A 16,756-nucleotide genomic window follows, 5' to 3' on the forward strand; every position below is an offset into this window, starting at 1 on the left:
GGGATGATGATGATGGTGGTGGTGGCAAGGAGGAAGGTCAGTGCCACCAGGCCCCCAAGCAGGATGACCCGTGTGAGCAATCTTGGCCAGGGAGAGCCAGCGGGGCCCGACTGTGCAGATGGGTCGGGGGGTGCTGGTGCCCGCCTTGGGGGGGCCACACTGTGTTTTGGGGGCTGGCTGGAGCAGCTTAGGCGCGGAGCCCACGGGCGACTTATGCAGTTGCTTAGCAACTCCCAAACCCGGATTAGAGGCGAGCGAGGCAGGCGATGGGGGGGCTGTGGGCTGCAGCCCCCCGCATTGCCCTGGGGGTCCCTCCTGTTTCCGGGGTGCCCCAGCTCGTCCTGCCCGTCCCAGCACCTCGGCATGGTCCAGGGGTGGCAGCAGGGTCTGCAGGGGGCACCAAGGGCCGTGAAAGCGGCTGGGAGTGCAGGTCTGGTTGGAGAACACCCCAAATGTGAGGGGATCAGATGCTCCTATGGGTGGGGAATGGACCCCCAGACCCCAGAAGTGGAGCCCACTCCTCTGCTTGGAGCCTGCAGCTGGGCACATCACCCCCGGGCTTCTGCGGGTGCTCAGTGGGACTCTGTGTCCCACCATGCCCACCCTTCCTCACCATCTTCATCCTCGCCATCCTCATCCTCACCCTTCTTCAGGACCAAGTCCTAAGTAGGTCAAGAAGGCTTCTTCCCCCCCATGCAAGTCAACCGGGGGGGCAAAACCTGCCTCCAGCATCACTGTGGGTCACGTATCCCCCCCAAAATGAACCCATTACCCCCATTTACTATAGCTTTACCCCCCAAAAAACTCTCCACGCCAAAGGCAAGGCTCATCACATCTTGGCTCACATCCCCTGCATGTGATGTTGCATTCCACGAAACTCCAGGGCGAGCTGCCGGCTCCTTTAAATGTTAGGAGGGAGTTGGAGGCTGTGAAATAAAATTGGAGGAGGGAAAATAAAAAAATAAATAAAAAAAAAAATAGGAGAAAGGGAGAGGGAAAAAAAAAAAAAAAAAAAAAAGAAGAAGGCACCCCTCCTTCCCCCCCAAAAGCCTGGCAGGGGTGTCGGGCTGATAGGCTCGCCCGGAGGAAAGCGCATTACGTAGGCAAGCGGCTCCGCTCAACTTGCCACCTGCGCCGGGAGAGCTGCCGGGGAAGCGAGATCCTGCCGGAGCCCCTCGCCCGCCGCTGGCCGCCCACCCGCCCTCCGCCATGGACTGCTGCAATGTAGGTCCCCCTTCTCCCGATCCCCCCAGCACCCGCTCCTGCCTTGAATCCCTTCTCACTGCTCCGGGCTGGGGGCGGCCGGGGGCTTTGGGGTGGTGGGGGCGGGGGGTTCGATGGGTGCTGCACCCACCAAGAGCTCAGCCAACTCCGCGACCCCTCCCCAGCGCTGCTGCGGCCCCCCCCCCCCCCCCCCCCCCCCCTTGTCCTTTTTCCCTCCGGACCTCCCAAATCCCCAGTTCGGTATCCATCCCACCGGGGCCACAGCACGGCCAGCATCCTGCACCCCGCAGCCCGCTGAGAACTCCCCCGTGCTCGAATCCAGCTTTCATTTGGCTTTTTCTTGCCCCCACCCCACAATTGCTCTGCAGGTGGGATCGGGGGTTGCGTGTGGATAAAGGGCTTCTTTGGGGTTGGACCCCTCTCCCTTCACCCGAGGGTGAGCTCCCCTCCCTCCTGCCCGCCAGTCGGCTTGGGGAGGAAACCACATCCTTTCCCCCTTTCTCCCTGATCCCCTGACTTTTCCTGCCGTTTTCCTCCCACTTTCCCCCCTTTTTTCCCCTTTCCCCACTTTTTTTCCCCCTGTTTTCACCCTCCTGCTAAGACAGCAGCACAGGGAAAAGCCCCCATCTCTCCTCCTGGGCACCTCCAGAGAAGCAAAGCTCACCCCCTGCCTATAGGATTTCTCCTGCCTGGCTATAGGATTTCTCCCCTATGTATAGGACTTTTTCCCTCGTATGTAGGATTTCTCCTTCCGAATGTAGGATTTCTCCTTCCTAATATAGGATTTCTCCCCTAGATACAAGTTTTCATCAGCTGCATAGAGGTTTTCACCCCATGGATATGTGTTTTTCCACTGGATATAGGATTTCTCCTGTTGATATAGGATATGGCCCCCTGTTTATAGGTTTTCTCCCCTGAATATAGGATATCTCCCCTGGATATAGGATTTTTTTTCTCCTGAATATACGTTTTTCCTACCTCCATACAGGATTTCTCAACTAGGATATAGGTTTCTGCCACCTGTATGTAGGATTTCTTCCCTGAATATAGGATTTCTCCCCTGAATATAGGAAATGCCCCCACAAAGATAGATTTCCTCCACCTGTATATGGTATTTCTCCCCTGGATATAGGATTTCCTCTCTCCTAATATAGGATTTCTCTCTTAGATATAGGATTTCTCGCCTGGATATAGGATATGCCCCTCCATGTATAGGTTTTCTCCCTTGACTATAGGATTCCCTTCTCCAGATATAGTATTTCTTCCCTGGATATAGGTTTCTCCCACCTGTATATAGGATTTCTCCCCTGGATGTATGTTGTTCTCCCCCACCTCTGCATATATAGGATTTCTCTCCTGAATATAGGCTTTCTTTCCTAGATATAGGATTTCCTTCCCCTGGCTATAGGATTTCTCCCCTGGCTATAGGATTTCCAGCCCTGGCTGGAACATTTCCACCTTGGACATATCATTTCCACCTTGGACATATCATTTCCACCTTGGACCTGTCCTCACCTTTCACAATGGTAAAACAACCCGAGCAACTTCGTGGAGCTGTGGCACACTCCAGCTTCCTCCTCCCCAAATCTACAGCTTCCAAATAAGCCCCCCCAAACTCCTTTAAGTCCTTTCAAGTGCTCATGGGGCAGCACGAAGGCTTCACCCCCACAGCTGCCGGCACTTGGATCTTGGATCATCCAGTGCCAGCTCATTTCCACCTCATTTTGTTTTCCTTTTTTTTTTTTTTCCCCCTGCTGAACTTGGTGCTGAGTCCAACTGCTCTGGTGAGATGTGGCAGGAGGGGAATGGGTTACGGTGATTTGTCCTTGGCGGGGCTTTTCCTCCCTTCTGGCATCACTCCTTTCCCAAATTTCCTGGAGTTTTCAACCAAAACCCTGAGGAAGGATGCAAGAGGATGCAACAGGCTACAAGGGAAGGGGAAACTGAGGCATGACCAGGTCATTTTGTGCAGGATGGTCCCGGGCTCCATGCCAAAAATAACCCCCGGAACCCATCCTCTGCTCCCATGGATTCTCCTCTCCCCGCATCATAACCCTGACTGGAGTCTGGCTTCTTGCAGCTGTGTGGTCCAGGGTGGGATTTAGGGATGAGCAGGAGGTGAAGCATCTTCCCTTGCCTGCAGCTTTGGTTGCCATTTCCCCAAGACACCTTCAAGGGACCCTGATTTTTAGCATAGCCCCTCATTTTTAGCAAAGCAGCCTGATTTTTAATGAGTAGACCTAATTTTTAGCAGCCCTCCCCCTAATTTTTAGAACAGGGGCTCATTTAAGGCCTTCTTGAATGGATTCACGCGGGGAGGGGGCTGCGCTGTTTGAGGTCCCACGAGCTGTAACCCCGCCATTGCCACCGGCAGGAGGGAGCCTGCACAAAGCTGGACGAGGACATCCTGGACATCCCTTTGGACGATCCTGATGCCAACGCGGCAGCTGCCAAGATCCAGGCTAGTTTCCGTGGCCATATGACCCGCAAGAAGATCAAAGGGGGTGAGATCGACCGGAAAACCAAGGACGCCGAGTGCGCCAACAGCACCCGCGGCGGCGACCTCCGCAACGGCGACTAGGTACATCCCAAATCCCGCTTCTTCCCCCCAGAACTGGGTCAGTCCCATTAGGATGCTGCTCTGAGCATCCTTTGCTGTGTTGATTTGGGATGGAGCATCCTTCCCCAAGCTGATTTGGGATGGAGCAACCTTCCCTGTGTGGATTTGGGATGGAGCAACCTTCCCTGTGTGGATTTGGGATGGAGCATCCTTCCCTGTGTGGATTTGGGATGGAGCATCCTTCCCTGTGTGGATTTGGGATGGAGCATCCTTCCCTGCACAGATTTGGGATGGAGCAACCTTCCCTGTGCAGATTTGGGATGGATCATCCTTCCCTGTGTGGATTTGGGATGGAGCATCCTTCCCTGCACAGATTTGGGATGGAGCATCCTTCCCTGTGTGGATTTGGGATGGAGCATCCTTCCCTGCACAGATTTGGGATGGAGCATCCTTCCCTGCACAGATTTGGGATGGCGCATCCTTCCCTATGCAGATTTGGGATGGAGCATCCTTCCCTGTGCATATTTGGGATGGAGCAACCTTCCCTGCACAGATTTGGGATGGAGCAACCTTCCCTGCACAGATTTGGGATGGAGCATCCTTCCCTGCACAGATTTGGGATGGAGCAACCTTCCCTGCACAGATTTGGGATGGAGCAACCTTCCCTGCACAGATTTGGGGTGGAGAAGGGGTTTTTCCTCCCAGGAGATGGAACCACACAGGCAGGCAGCCCCTGCCTTGCCCTAATTTTGGGTGCGCGCCGTAGTAGTTGGGAAAGATGGGAAGTAGGATGGGGAGGCGCAGCCCTAGATTTGGATTGAATCTCTCCCTTAGCAACACCACCCCGAGCGCCTCGCCTCAGCACATGCTATTTTTAAAAGCCTGTGTCACAGTCTCCTGGCAGGAAAAGGTAAATTTAAAAAGCGCCCACGGTGCCGAGGCCGCGTGGCACCGGAGCCCGGGTGGTGGCTGCGCCGTGCCCGGGCCGTGCCCCGTGCCCTGCCGGTGCCGTGAGCGCGGGCTGGCCCCGCGGGCCGGCGAGGCTGGTTCGGGGTTAGCGGCGGGGAGGGCGTGCTGCCGCCTCGGCCACGTGAGTGCAGCTGGGATGAGACTGGGATGCGGTGAGGATGGAGAAGGAACGCGATGGAGATTTAGGGAAGATACGGTGGGGATGGAGATGCGGCAGGGGATGCGGTGGGGAGGAGGAGAAGGGCGCAGTGGGGTTTCAACAAGGCTGCGGTGGGAAGGAACGGAGGATGTAGCGGGGATGGAACTGGAACTCGGCTGGGACACAGTGGGGATGAACTGAGGGTGCAGTGGGAACAGAACTGAGATGTGGTGGGGAAGCAATGGGGTGGCATCGAGAATGCACTGGAGATTCAGTGAAAATTCAGTGAGCATGCACTGAGGACGGAGAGAGAATTCAGTGGGGCTGGGCTGAGAATGAACTGAGGATGCAGTGAGGATTTCCTGAAGATCCAGTGAGGACAATGTGGAAACACAGGCTGCAGTGGGATGGCAAAGGGGATGCAGTGAGGATGTGGTGGGGATGAACTGAGGATGCAGTGGGGAAACAACAGAGATTCAGTGAGGATGCAATGGGAATGAACTGAAGATGCAGTGGAGAAGCAGTGGGGATTCAATGGGGCTGCAGCGAGGATGTCACAGGGCTGCAGTGGGAAGGCAGCTGCCAAGTGCAAGTGCTATGCAGCTTCTTAGGGCCCAGAGGTTCTTTTGGGATGCCTTCTATGGGGGGCTGAGCAGGTTGGCAGCAGGGGAGCCAGGTTCCCCTCCTCCTGCCATGCTGCTCTGCCTAGAGGGGTGCAGGGAGGGGTTCCCCCCGGGTTCCTGGGCTGGGTGAGGACAGAGTGTGGGCAGCAGTGGAGGCAGGACAAGGGTGCAGGCAGGGTGTGGGCGGGCTGCAAGTAGGGCACGGGCAGGGTGTGGGCAGGGGGAGGGCATGGAGAGGGTGCAGGCTGCAGGAGCAGCACATGAGCAGGGTGCAGGCAGGGTGCAGGGTGTGAGCAGGGTGCAGGCAGGGTGCAGGGCGTGAGCAGGCTGCAGGCAGGGTGCAGGGCGTGAGCAGGGCGCCGGTGCAGGGCACAGAGCGCAGGCAAGGTACAGGCAGGGTGAAGGGTGCAGGGTGCAGACAGGGCACAGGGTGCAGGCAGGCACAGAGAGCACTAAAGGTGCAGACAGGGCACAGGGTACAAACAAGGCTCAGGGTGCTGGGTACAGGCGGGCCCAGGCCCAGGCTGACCACTCGCTCTCTCCTTGCTTGCAGGGGCCACCAGCTGCTCACCGGAAACCTCCCTCCACCGACCCCCTCCCGCCGCCGCCCGCCGAGGTCCAGGAGCCCCCGCTTCACCCCCTGCCCCCCGCATGCATCCCCCGGGGTCCCCCCACAGCCAGGCCCTGCCCCTGGCCCTGGCTGCCCTCACCCACCCCAGACGCCCCCTGCCCCAATAAACACCCCTGCCAGAGCCCCGGCCTGTCCTCGGTGCCTTTTGATGTCACCGGCAGAGCGGTGAGGTCACAGCGGGCAGGGGTGGGAGGGGCGTGGGGCAGGTGGTGCCCAGCAGTGATTTCCCATGTGTACGTGTGGCATCGGACAGGTACACGTGTGACAGCGCTGCCACGCGTGTGACAGCTGGCGTGGGAGACGGCTCGTGAGGTGCTGGCACGAGAGGGGTGGTGATGTCACTACAGGACAGGTGATGGCTGCTGTGACACCATTCAGGTGTGTGTGACATCACTGGTGGTTGTGTGACATCATGCAGGTGTGTGTGACATCACTGCTGGATGTATGATGCCATGCAGGTGTGTAACATCACTGCTGGATGTGTGACACCACGCAGGTGTGTGTGACATCACTGCTGGACGTGTGACATCATGCAGGTGTGTGGGACATCACTGCTGGATGTGTGGTGCCACGCAGGTGTGTGAAATCACTGGTGGATGTGTGATGTAATGCAGGTGTGTGTGATGTCACTACTGGATGTGGGACATCATGCAGGTGTGTGTGACATCACTGCTGGACGTGTGACACCGTGCAGGTGTGTGTGATGGCTGGAGTGACATCATTCCACTGTGTGTGATGTCACTACTAGGCATGACTGTGGGTGTGACATCATACAGGCATGTGTCATGTCACTGCTGGATGTGTGATATCATGCAGGTGTGTGTGGCATCACTGGTGGATGTGTGACACCACACAGGTGTGTGTGTGACATCACTGGTGGATGTGTGACACCACGCAGCTGTGTGTGATGTCACTGGTGGATGTGTGACACCACGCAGCTGTGTGTGATGGCTGGCGTGACATCATTCCACTGTGTGTGACTGTGGGTGTGACATCATACAGACACGTGTCACGTCACTGCTGCTGTGTGATGGTATGTGTGACATCATGCAGGCGCATGTGACACCCCTGATGGGCATGTGACATGCCTGTATGACATCACACAGACGCTGTGATGTCACACACTCATTGTGGCATCATGCCTCCTGACACAGGGTGTGACATCACGGTCACGGGGTGTGACACGTGCATCACGATGCCACCTCACCCACAGGACCTTGGCTGGTGCACTGTGACATCACCCTGCCCTATGACATCACCCAGAAGTTTGTGGGACATCCCTCCCCGCCTCGAAATCCGCACAAACTCACCCAAAGCGCCGGTGCTGGGCAGCGCAGCAGCTTTTAATCACAAAACCCCTATAAAAAGTGTGTGTGTGTGTGTGTGTCCCCATCACCCACCCCCCCCCCCACTTTTAATGCTCTTTTATGAAAAATCCCTCATTTCACCTGATATATAGATATAGAAAAAAAAAATAATAATAAGAAGAGGACCCCCCCTGAGGCAGGGCTGGGGCAGGTTTGGGGGCTGATATTTATGGGGAGTCTCGGTCCCTCCAAACCCAGAGAGCCTCTGCACCCATTAAACACGCCCACGATGAGTCCAGCTGCTCGAGGCATCTGTCAAAAAGAAAAGGAAACCCAAAAAGGGACAAAACCACCCCAGGAAACAGGGAGCGGGGCAGGCTGGCTGTGAGCACCCCTGGGTTTTTTTTGGGGGGGTGCTCACACCAAGGAGCCAGCTCGGCTCTGCGCTGGCACCATGACAGGGACGGCACCTGCTCGTGCCAGGCTGGAGGGGGGCAGCGACCCCACGGGAGCGGCGGCTGGATCCTGGCGGCGCCGGGAGGTCCCGTTAACGGCAGGGGGAGAGAGGTTGGGGGGCCGCCCCCCTCCCCGGGGCGGGGGTCCCCGGTAGCTGCCGGTGGTGGTGAGGATGGAGGCGGTGTCGGAGGGGGCTCTGGCTCCGTAGGCGTGCCGGGTGCCGCCGATGGAGGACAGCGTGCTGGTTTTGGACATGGTGTCTGAAGCTGGCCTCCTTGCCCACGTCGGGGTTTTGGGTGCCACGGCGTCTTCCCTGCCAAGAGGGGAGAGCGTCAGGGGGATCGGCTCCGGGATCCCTTCCGTTCCCCGCCCCTGCGTACTCCCCCTGAGCTATGGGGCTGTGCAGACAGCGCAGACCCACAAACAGAGGGACAAAATGGAAAGGGGAAAACAGAGGTGGAAAATGCCCTTGTTAACACTGAAACCACAACTGGCCAGAGGTGAAAACGTCCTTCCTGATTGTCACCTCTGGAGCATATTGATGACTGGCCAGAGATCAAGAATTCTTCCCCGCTATTAACTCCGAACCTGAGAAATGACAGGCCAGAGGCAGAAACACCCTCCTGACCCATTAACCCTGAAACCTAATGATGATTTGAGTCCCCTCCACAGGAAGGGCGCCTTACTTGATCTCGTTGGCTCCCTCCTCCTGGCTGTCACGTTTTTTCCTCCTGTAGCCGACAACCTTCTGGGCGAAGAAGATGATGGTGGCAAGGGCACCCAGGGAGCCCAGCACGGCGCCGGCAATGACTGCTTTGGTGCTTGCTGCCAGGGAGAGACAGAGAGTCCCTTACTCCCTCATTCTCACAGGGACCTCATGGGGACTGTGTCCCCCTCCCCGACCCTGTGGACACGTACTCACTTGAGTGTACCTCCAGGACAATGCTGCAGTTCTTAGAACCTGCTTGGTTTTCAGCCCTGCAGACGTAGACTCCTGACATTTCCAGGGAGAGGTTGGTCAGCTTGAGGGTGCCCCTGGCCCGGTCTGCAGGTGAGAAATGTGGGTGCTGCCTCACAGCCACTCCTAAACCCTCCACCTCCTCGTGCAAGAAGTGGTTAAGGCGATGAAGCCCAAGATTCAGCTGAACCTTAGGATATTCCAGCCCGCCCACCCCACTCCCCAGCCCCACACTGGTGCCACCTTACCCAGGGCAGGGGGAAAGAAGACCTGCAGGGCGGGCGGCTCGCGCTGCCACTGGTACATGGGCGAGGGCTTCCCCTTCTTGGAGGAGCAGCTCAGGGTGACGTTGGCCCCCACGATGGCGTTGCCGTGCAGCTGGCAGGTGGGGGCGGCCGGCGGCACTGCGGGCACCGACGTTAGTCCCGAGGGGCACCACGGGGAGGGCCAGGGGAGGTGCAGGGTGACAGGGGGAGCCTTACCCAGGACGGTGAGGTTGATGATGCCGACGTTCTTGTCCAACCTGATGGTGTCGTCCACCACGTTGACGGAGCACATGTACTGACCCGAGTCTTGCTCCCGGGTGGCGTTGATGAACACCGAGATGTTGTGGCTGTGGATGGGGTACAGGAACCCCATGCGGGGCTTCAGATCCGTCTCTTCCACCTTCACTACCCCGCCCAGGTATGACAGGATCTGCACGGGAAAAAAACCACATGCTTTCACTTCTGGAAGGTGTTGCTGGAGAGAAAAGCTCCCCAAATCCCAAATTTCCTAGAGCAATGGTTGCTGCATGAGCCCCTCCAGCCTTACCTCCCCTGAGCATCCTGGACATGGGAACTGCAGGCAGCTCCCCACCACAGGCACAAATACCCCTGGCATGGGCACCGTGAGCAACCGTCCCGTCACGAGCATCTCCTCATCACAACTGGGTCTCTCTCCACTGTGAGCAGGACAAGCACCTCCCTATTGCAGCACCCTGTGCAGGTCCTCAGTGTGGGCATCTCCCCTCATGGGTGCTAGGAGCACCTCTCCAGCGTGGGCACCTCCTGTCATGAGGACCACCATCATCTCCCCACTGTGGACGCCACAAACACTTCCCCATACAGGCACCTCCCCGTCTTGGATCTCTCCCCATCTTGCGTCTCTCCCCGCTGTGGGCGCCACAAGCACCTCCCTACTGCAGGCACTGTGGGCATGACCTCATTGTGGGCACCTACACATCACCATGAGCTTCCTCCATCAAGGGCACCCCGCCATGGTGGGCACCATGAGCTTCCCCCATTGTGGACACCACCCCATCACGGGCACTCCAAGCAGCTCCCCATGGGTATGGGGATGGCACCGTGTCCTCACCATGGGCACCATGAGCATGTCCCCCATGGTGGTCACCTCCCCATGGTGGGCGCCACGAACTTCACCCCATCATGGGCCAGCTCTCCACCACGGGCAGCACAAGCGTGCCCCCGCTGTGGGAACCACAGGCATCTCCCCATGGCACATCCCTGCCATGAGCATCTCCCCATCATGGGTGCCGTGTCCTTTCCCTGGACACTGACCTGTTATCAGGCACCACGAGTGCTCACGGGCACTGACCCATTGTGGGCATCTTCCCCACGCTGGCACCATGAGCTCCATCCCACCAGGAGCATCACACGGCGGGCACCACGAGCTTCCCTCCATCACGGCTACCTCCCCATCATGGGCATCCTTCCACCACGGGCACGGTGGCCACTACCCCATGGTTGGCACCATAATCTTCCCCCCGTCATGGGCGCCACCAGCACCCCCTCCATGGTCACCTCCCAGCTTGGCCCCCTCCATCCTGCAGCCCCTGCCCTCGTCTCACCTGGAAGGGCCCAGTGGTCTTGTACAGCATCCAGGTGACGTAGGGCTCGTTCTGGGAGTGGCTGGTGTACCAGGCAGGCAGCACCGCCTGCTGCCCCTCCACAGAGAACACCAAGCTCGTCCCCACGTGCACCTCCAGCACAGCCCAGGAGACACCTGTCCACGGGAGAGGGAAGAAACCGGGAAATGACTCAACCCCAGGTGCTACTTCGCCACAAAACCTCACTCATTGTGAGAAAAAACCTATTCCCAAGACAAAACCAACAATCCCAAGTTATCACCAGGAAACTGGGCCAGGAGAACATTCAGCCTCCTTCCCTCCCACAGGAAGGGCTTTCCGCCTGCTCCAGAGGATGCAGGACATTGCTGTTCCCTCCCATCCCAGCTTCCGCCCCACACTCGGCTTGGGAATTCCTAAGGCCCAGGTTCCCCCTCCCAGGAGACGGCCAGCTCCAGCAGGCAGACCCCCCCCTTAGCTCAGTACTGGGGCACTCCCAGCCCCCCACGATGCTGCACCAGATCCCATGGGATTTATTTGCAGGGCTCCCCAACACGCACTTCCTCACTCAGCATCCCAGTATCCTCACTATTTGCTGCCAGCACTAAACTGGGATAATCCACCAGTGGCTCCCCACCTCATTTGCCCCCAAATATCCCAACCCAACCCCTTGTCACCATGTTCCCTGCACCCCAGCATCCGCCCGAGCCGCACTGGGAGGAGGCGATGGGCTAAGAGCGGGTACCACGGGCCGGAGAGGGATGCTCGGCTCCTGGGGGAAGATCATTCCCCAGCTTTGCCCCTGAGGCTCGGCCACAAAATGAATCTGCCTGGGCAAGGCCGGGTTTGTGCTGGGGTTGGTTTGTTTTTTTTCCTAGGGGAACATCACCGAGGCCCCGCATCCCAGCGGCTCCATCCCTGCATCCGCCCATCGATCCATGACCCCGGCTGGCCCTGCTCCTGTCGGCGCCCCAGGGATGCTTCACATCGGGATGCAGGGGGGGGGGAAAGGATGGTGCTACCCCCTCACCCCAAATCCTCAGTTTGAGGGGAAAACCCCCGCTGGGTTTGAAGGATTTCAGGAGCTTTCAATAAACTCGCACTTTTCCCTAAGAGCTCAGAGGTTTTAATTGGATTTTTCCAGGGTGGGAAGAGGAAAACAAGGCGCTGGGGGGTATTTTTAGCCTCCTCCTGCATCCGTTCATCCCCCCTCCTCCTGGCAAGGCATTGGTGCCATTTCCGGACGGAGCCTTCCAGCTCCAGGCAGGAAACTCTGCTCCGGCTGATAAGTCTTCTCAGGAATTTAAAAAAAAAAATAAAAAAAATTTCCTTTCTCTGGTGAAAAACTGGGAGAAATAAGGCCCAGTCTGGTGAGGATGCGTAAAAATAGCTCACCCGGGCTAAGAACATAAACCTTTAAATCCTGGAGGGTTTGGGGGGAGGGAAGAGATGCTGGAGGCACCAGCAGGTCCCAAATCATCGATAATATTATTTATTAATTGTACAAAGCTGTGGCATCAGATCCAATAGACAGTACGGAAAAATAATGGTAATTATAGCGTATTTATATGTAATTGTACAGATAATTGTATTAAATTTAGAGAAAGTGGAAAGAAATAGGGGATGGCGACTCATTAAATTGGAATTCCCAGAATAAAACAGATCATCGAGAACGTGTAATTTATAATAGTTATAAGTACAGGTATATTTTTGTAAGAATGGGGATAATAGTGGGGATGTGAGAGTGATAATAGTGCTCAGAATAATGAGAGTAATGATCAAAGTGAGAATAATAACTATAAAAGTGGGAACCATAATGATGAAAGTGATATTAATAGTGGTAACAATAATAATGGTAATAGTGATTATAATCATTATAACAATGATTCCAATACAATAATGATAACGGTCATAATAATTATGATGATAATTATAATACTGATACTACTAAAAACAGTGATCAAAATCATACAGTTCATTAATTATGCAGATGGCACAGGCCCTAAACCTCCCTTCATTCCCAAAAGCTGGGAAAATCCAGGTGTTTTCAGACCAGATCCTCTATTATTATAAAGTGTGTTAAATTGGGTTAATCTAGAAGAAAATAGATGATACTCAATAATTGTATTGTAATTTCCATTAGAAATATTAGAGATAACAGGTACTAGACCTCGTAGAATAATTGTAATTTAATAAAAGTAATCGTTACAGTTATAACAGTCATAATACCCGTTATAGCAGTGATTAAAATGACAATAGTAATAAAAGAGTGATAATAAGTATAACGATGATAATAAATAACAAAAATGAAATATTTTTCATGGTATAGCTCATTAATGATGCAGATGGCATCCATAAATGACTCCACAGCTTCTACACCCCTGTGCATCCCCAACAGCCGGGAAGATCCCGGTTTTTCATCCTACCTCCTCCAGCAGCATGAGTTTTTGTGCACAAAAAAGGTGCTGGGGATTCCTGGGGAAATCCAGGCTCCAGAGAGGGAAAAGTGGAAAACCAGCCAGAGGTTTCCCGTCGCACCCCGAGGCGTTAAAACAGCCCCGTGCGCCTCAAAGCTGCAGAGTGCTAACTCCGAAACCTAATGACGACCGCGTTAATTGTGTTAATTGTGCTCTGGGGCTGCAGCTTTGCTCCGTCATCCTAAAAACTCCTGCGGCAACAGGAGATCCCGGCTCCATCATCTCCCCTCCAGCGTACTGGGGAGATGGATCCAGATCTGAAGGCCGCTGGCTCCCCCAAATCCCCTTTTTTTTCTTGCAGAATTTGCCCGAATTCCTCCTCCCAGACAGATGTGACCCCAGAAACGGCTGGTGGAGCTGGGTCTGGAGCGGCAGGCACGGGACTGAACCCCCTGGCACAGCTCTGGCTTTGGCCACCTCGACGCTCCAAATCCTCTAATGCTTTAACCAGATCGAAAAAATTAAGCCGCTCGCGGTGCTCATACGCATCCGGGGGGGGCCTGGAGCCCTCAGCCCCTCCCGCCTGCTCTTTGGGCTCAAAACCTGGATTTTTACCCAGCTGCCCTGAGCTAAACACCTGCCCGGGTGTTTTCCCCCCGGCCCCAGCCCATCTGCTGGGATTTTTTTTTTTTTTTTTTTTGCATATGGAAAAACAGAATAGACTTAAATTTACCTTTTAAAAACAGCTATGATTTCCGACCCCCCCCCCATGGAATAACTATCTTACAATTTAGCGTTCCGAAATGCTTTAAATTTTCCCACGACAAAAGGATTTTAAAAAAGCTTTAAATTTCCCTTTGAATTTTTTTTTCCCTATGGGGGGGGAAAAAAAAAAAAATCACCTTTAAATCCCCGCAATCTTAACATTAATCCCTGTGCTGATATCAATCACCCTATCCCCATTTAAAATTGCAATAATTTCAGCCCCATCCTCCAAAAAACCCGCTGTTTTCTGACTCTGGCACAGCCCTGAACCCCCCCAAAAAGCTAACTGCCAATCCAGCCCCCTCCCAGAGTCTCTAAACCATTAACTGTGTGGGGAATTAAATCCCGGAGGCGGTTGGGGTTTGATGACCCTGCTTGATAGGATTAAGGCGCTGGAGTCATGTGAAACCCAGACCCAAATTAAATCCCAAAAGATCAAGCTTGGGATTTAAAATACACAGCGGGAATCTGGCCGGAAAAGGGACCCTTGAAAAAGCTTGGAAAAAGGTCAAGGAGCATCTCGGCGCTGTGACGCAGCCAGTCGCCTTCCCCCTTTTTTTTTTTTTTTTTTTAAATTATTTTTGGGGAATTTTTTTTTTCCTCTTCTTCCCTTAACTTTGACTATTTATAAACGGGCAGATAGGACAGGCCGGGCTGTGGAGCAGTGTCCCTTGGGAAAATCCACAGAGGCATTTCTCACGACCCCGGGGGCGGGGGGGGGGGGGGGAGGCAGAAAGTGCCGTATCCTCCAGAGAGACCAAATTTGGGGAAAAAAAATTAAATAATGCAATAATCATATGTGACTTTGCTATAGATGGAAACGTGCTTCGCCCCTGGTGTGGGAGAGAGAGGCGGAGATGGGATGGGCAGGGGATGAGGTTGGAATGGGATTGAGGAAGGGATTGGGGTAGGATGGGGATAGGGACTGGGGAGAGAACAGGGATGGCAAACATCCCTCGTTTTGCTTTTCCCCATCACAGTCCCACGAGGATCCCACGGGACAAGGAAGGACTGCTTGAAAGCAAACCTAAAGGAAAAACACACATCTGGGGTTCGAAAGGGTCTTTTTGCTGCATTTCTGAGCTGTCATTGCCCATGGTGTCACATCCCAGGGCTCAAGTGTGATTTTTTTTTTTTTTTTTTGTGGGAATCCATCACGATTTCATCCAAAAAATGCCATCGGGATGCGGCAAAGGAGCGCTCTGGTGGGATTTAAGGGCTGAGCGGCCCCCACGCCTTATACCAACATGCTTCAGCTAACTTTTATCAAGGAAGAAAACCTTCAAGGAGGAACAAGTGACGGCTCCATGACCCCCACCCAGTGTTCTGCTGGAAGGAAATGCTGCTGCCATTGTTTTTGGGGCCGTTTCCTTTCTCCAAAGGCCTCTCCTTCGCTGGGAACGCCAAAGGATGTTTCCTTTTGGAGCAACAGTGGCAGTTCCAAAAAAATTCAAATAGGGTGGGAAATTAGGGGCAGAAGAAGGGAAAAACCCCACGGTCAGAGAAGGGTCGGGACCCCTCACCTCAAAACCAGCCGGGATGGCTGTGGAGCACCAGCAAAAAACGGAAAACAAACGAATTTTTTCCTGCCCAATGCAGGGAGGTGAACTCTGGACACTCACACTGGAGTCCCTGGCGTGTCCCCATATGGGGGTGCTTCGGGTTTGGGGGTGCTGGAAGCGGCTTTTTGGCAGCTCCAAAGTATAAATGGCTTTTCCCGGGATGACTCAGATTTTCTCCACTCTGGGCACTCCTAAAAGGGGAGCGGGGTGGATCCTTCCCCCTCCTCCTGCCTGCTGAGGTAGGGACTGGGGGCACAGACTCAGGTGGGTGCTGTCACCCCCGCCCCCGGTACCACCCCAAAGCTCCCCAGGATCCTGCCTGGCGGTGTTGGGCTCCCGGCTTTCTTGCTGGGTGCCTCCGGCTGCTCCCACACCCTGCCCGGTGACCCCCTCGCTATCTCCGGGTCCTGCCCCATGCCCTCCCAAAAGCTCTCCCTCGTTCCTGCCCCGATTCATCCCGCTTTTCCCGAGTCCCGCCGGGCTCTCCCCGGGTTCCTGCCCCTTACCCTCCGCTCTACCTCGCGTCCCGAGCGCTTCCCCCAGCACCGCCGGAGCCTGACCGCCGCATCCCGACGGCTCTCCCGCGTCCCGCCCGCATCTCCCGGTGCCCAGCCCCGGTGCCCCCCGGTGCCCAGCCCCGGTGCCCCCCGGGCTCACCCAGCAGCGCCGCCAGCGCCAGCGCCGCCCGTCGCAGCGCGCCCATGGCCGGAGCCGCCGCCGCAGCAGGTGCCGGGGGGGGCCCGGGGGCAGCGGGGCGGGGACGAGCAGGTGGGGGCGGGCCCGAGCCCACCACACCCCGTGTGGGTGTCCCCGAACCCACCACACCCCGTGTGGGTGTCCCCGAGCCCACCAGTCCCCGTGTGGGTGTCCCCGAGCCCACCACACCCCGTGTGGGTGTCCCCGAGCCCACCACTCCCCGTGTGGGTGTCCCCGAACCCACCACACCCCGTGTGGGTGTCCCCGAGCCCACCACACCCCGTGTGGGTGTCCCCGAACCCACCACACCCCGTGTGGGTGTCCCCGAGCCCACCACTCCCCGTGTGGGTGTCCCCGAGCCCACCACTCCCCGTGTGGGTGTCCCCGAGCCCACCACACCAATCCCCGTGTGGGTGTCCCCGAACCCACCACTCCCCGTGTGGGTGTCCCCGAGCCCACCACACCCCGTGTGGGTGTCCCCGAGCCCACCACACCCCGTGTGGGTGTCCCCGAGCCCACCACTCCCCGTGTGGGTGTCCCCGAGCCCACCACTCCCCGTGTGGGTGTCCCCGAGCCCACCACACCACTCCCCGTGTGGGTGTC

At 56.1% G+C, this 16,756-nt stretch overlaps 2 protein-coding genes across 3 annotated transcripts; one reads left to right on the forward strand and one right to left on the reverse strand.

Annotated features, from left to right (window-relative positions):
• Positions 1-1,065: 1,065 nt before the first annotated feature.
• On the forward strand, positions 1,066-7,549 carry NRGN (neurogranin). Its single transcript, XM_040085273.2, has 3 exons — positions 1,066-1,224; positions 3,599-3,805; positions 6,069-7,549. Exons 1-2 carry the CDS (start codon positions 1,210-1,212, stop codon positions 3,803-3,805), a joined length of 222 nt encoding a protein of 73 aa, XP_039941207.1. The 5' UTR covers positions 1,066-1,209; the 3' UTR covers positions 6,069-7,549.
• Positions 7,549-16,186, reverse strand: LOC120762658 (endothelial cell-selective adhesion molecule). 2 transcript variants are annotated; one of them, XM_040085274.2, is made up of 7 exons: positions 16,115-16,186; positions 10,717-10,871; positions 9,350-9,563; positions 9,116-9,271; positions 8,832-8,954; positions 8,596-8,734; positions 7,549-8,222 (listed from the first exon to the last, which is right to left on the reverse strand). In XM_040085274.2, the coding sequence occupies exons 1-7, from the start codon at positions 16,158-16,160 to the stop codon at positions 7,871-7,873; spliced, it is 1,185 nt and encodes a 394-aa protein (XP_039941208.1). In that variant the 5' UTR covers positions 16,161-16,186; the 3' UTR covers positions 7,549-7,870. The 2 variants fall into 2 exon arrangements, with proteins under 2 accessions (XP_039941208.1, XP_058279394.1); XM_058423411.1 differs by lacking the exon at positions 16,115-16,186 and adding an exon at positions 13,140-13,335.
• Positions 16,187-16,756: the final 570 nt, after the last annotated feature.

Source organism: Hirundo rustica, chromosome 23 (genome assembly GCF_015227805.2).
Source record: "Hirundo rustica isolate bHirRus1 chromosome 23, bHirRus1.pri.v3, whole genome shotgun sequence".
NCBI classification, from domain to species: domain Eukaryota; kingdom Metazoa; phylum Chordata; class Aves; order Passeriformes; family Hirundinidae; genus Hirundo; species Hirundo rustica.

Coding starts and splice junctions, on each gene's coding strand:
- LOC120762658 (XM_040085274.2), bottom strand. CDS start 16,160: ATGGGCGCGCTGCGACGGGCGGCGCTGGCGCTGGCGGCGCTGCTGG. Junction 9,564..10,716: donor AGACCACTGGGCCCTTCCAG/GTGAGACGAGGG, acceptor TTTCCCGTGCAG/ATCCTGTCATACCTGGGCGG. Junction 8,955..9,115: donor CTTCTTTCCCCCTGCCCTGG/GTAAGGTGGCAC, acceptor TCTCACCTGCAG/ACCGGGCCAGGGGCACCCTC.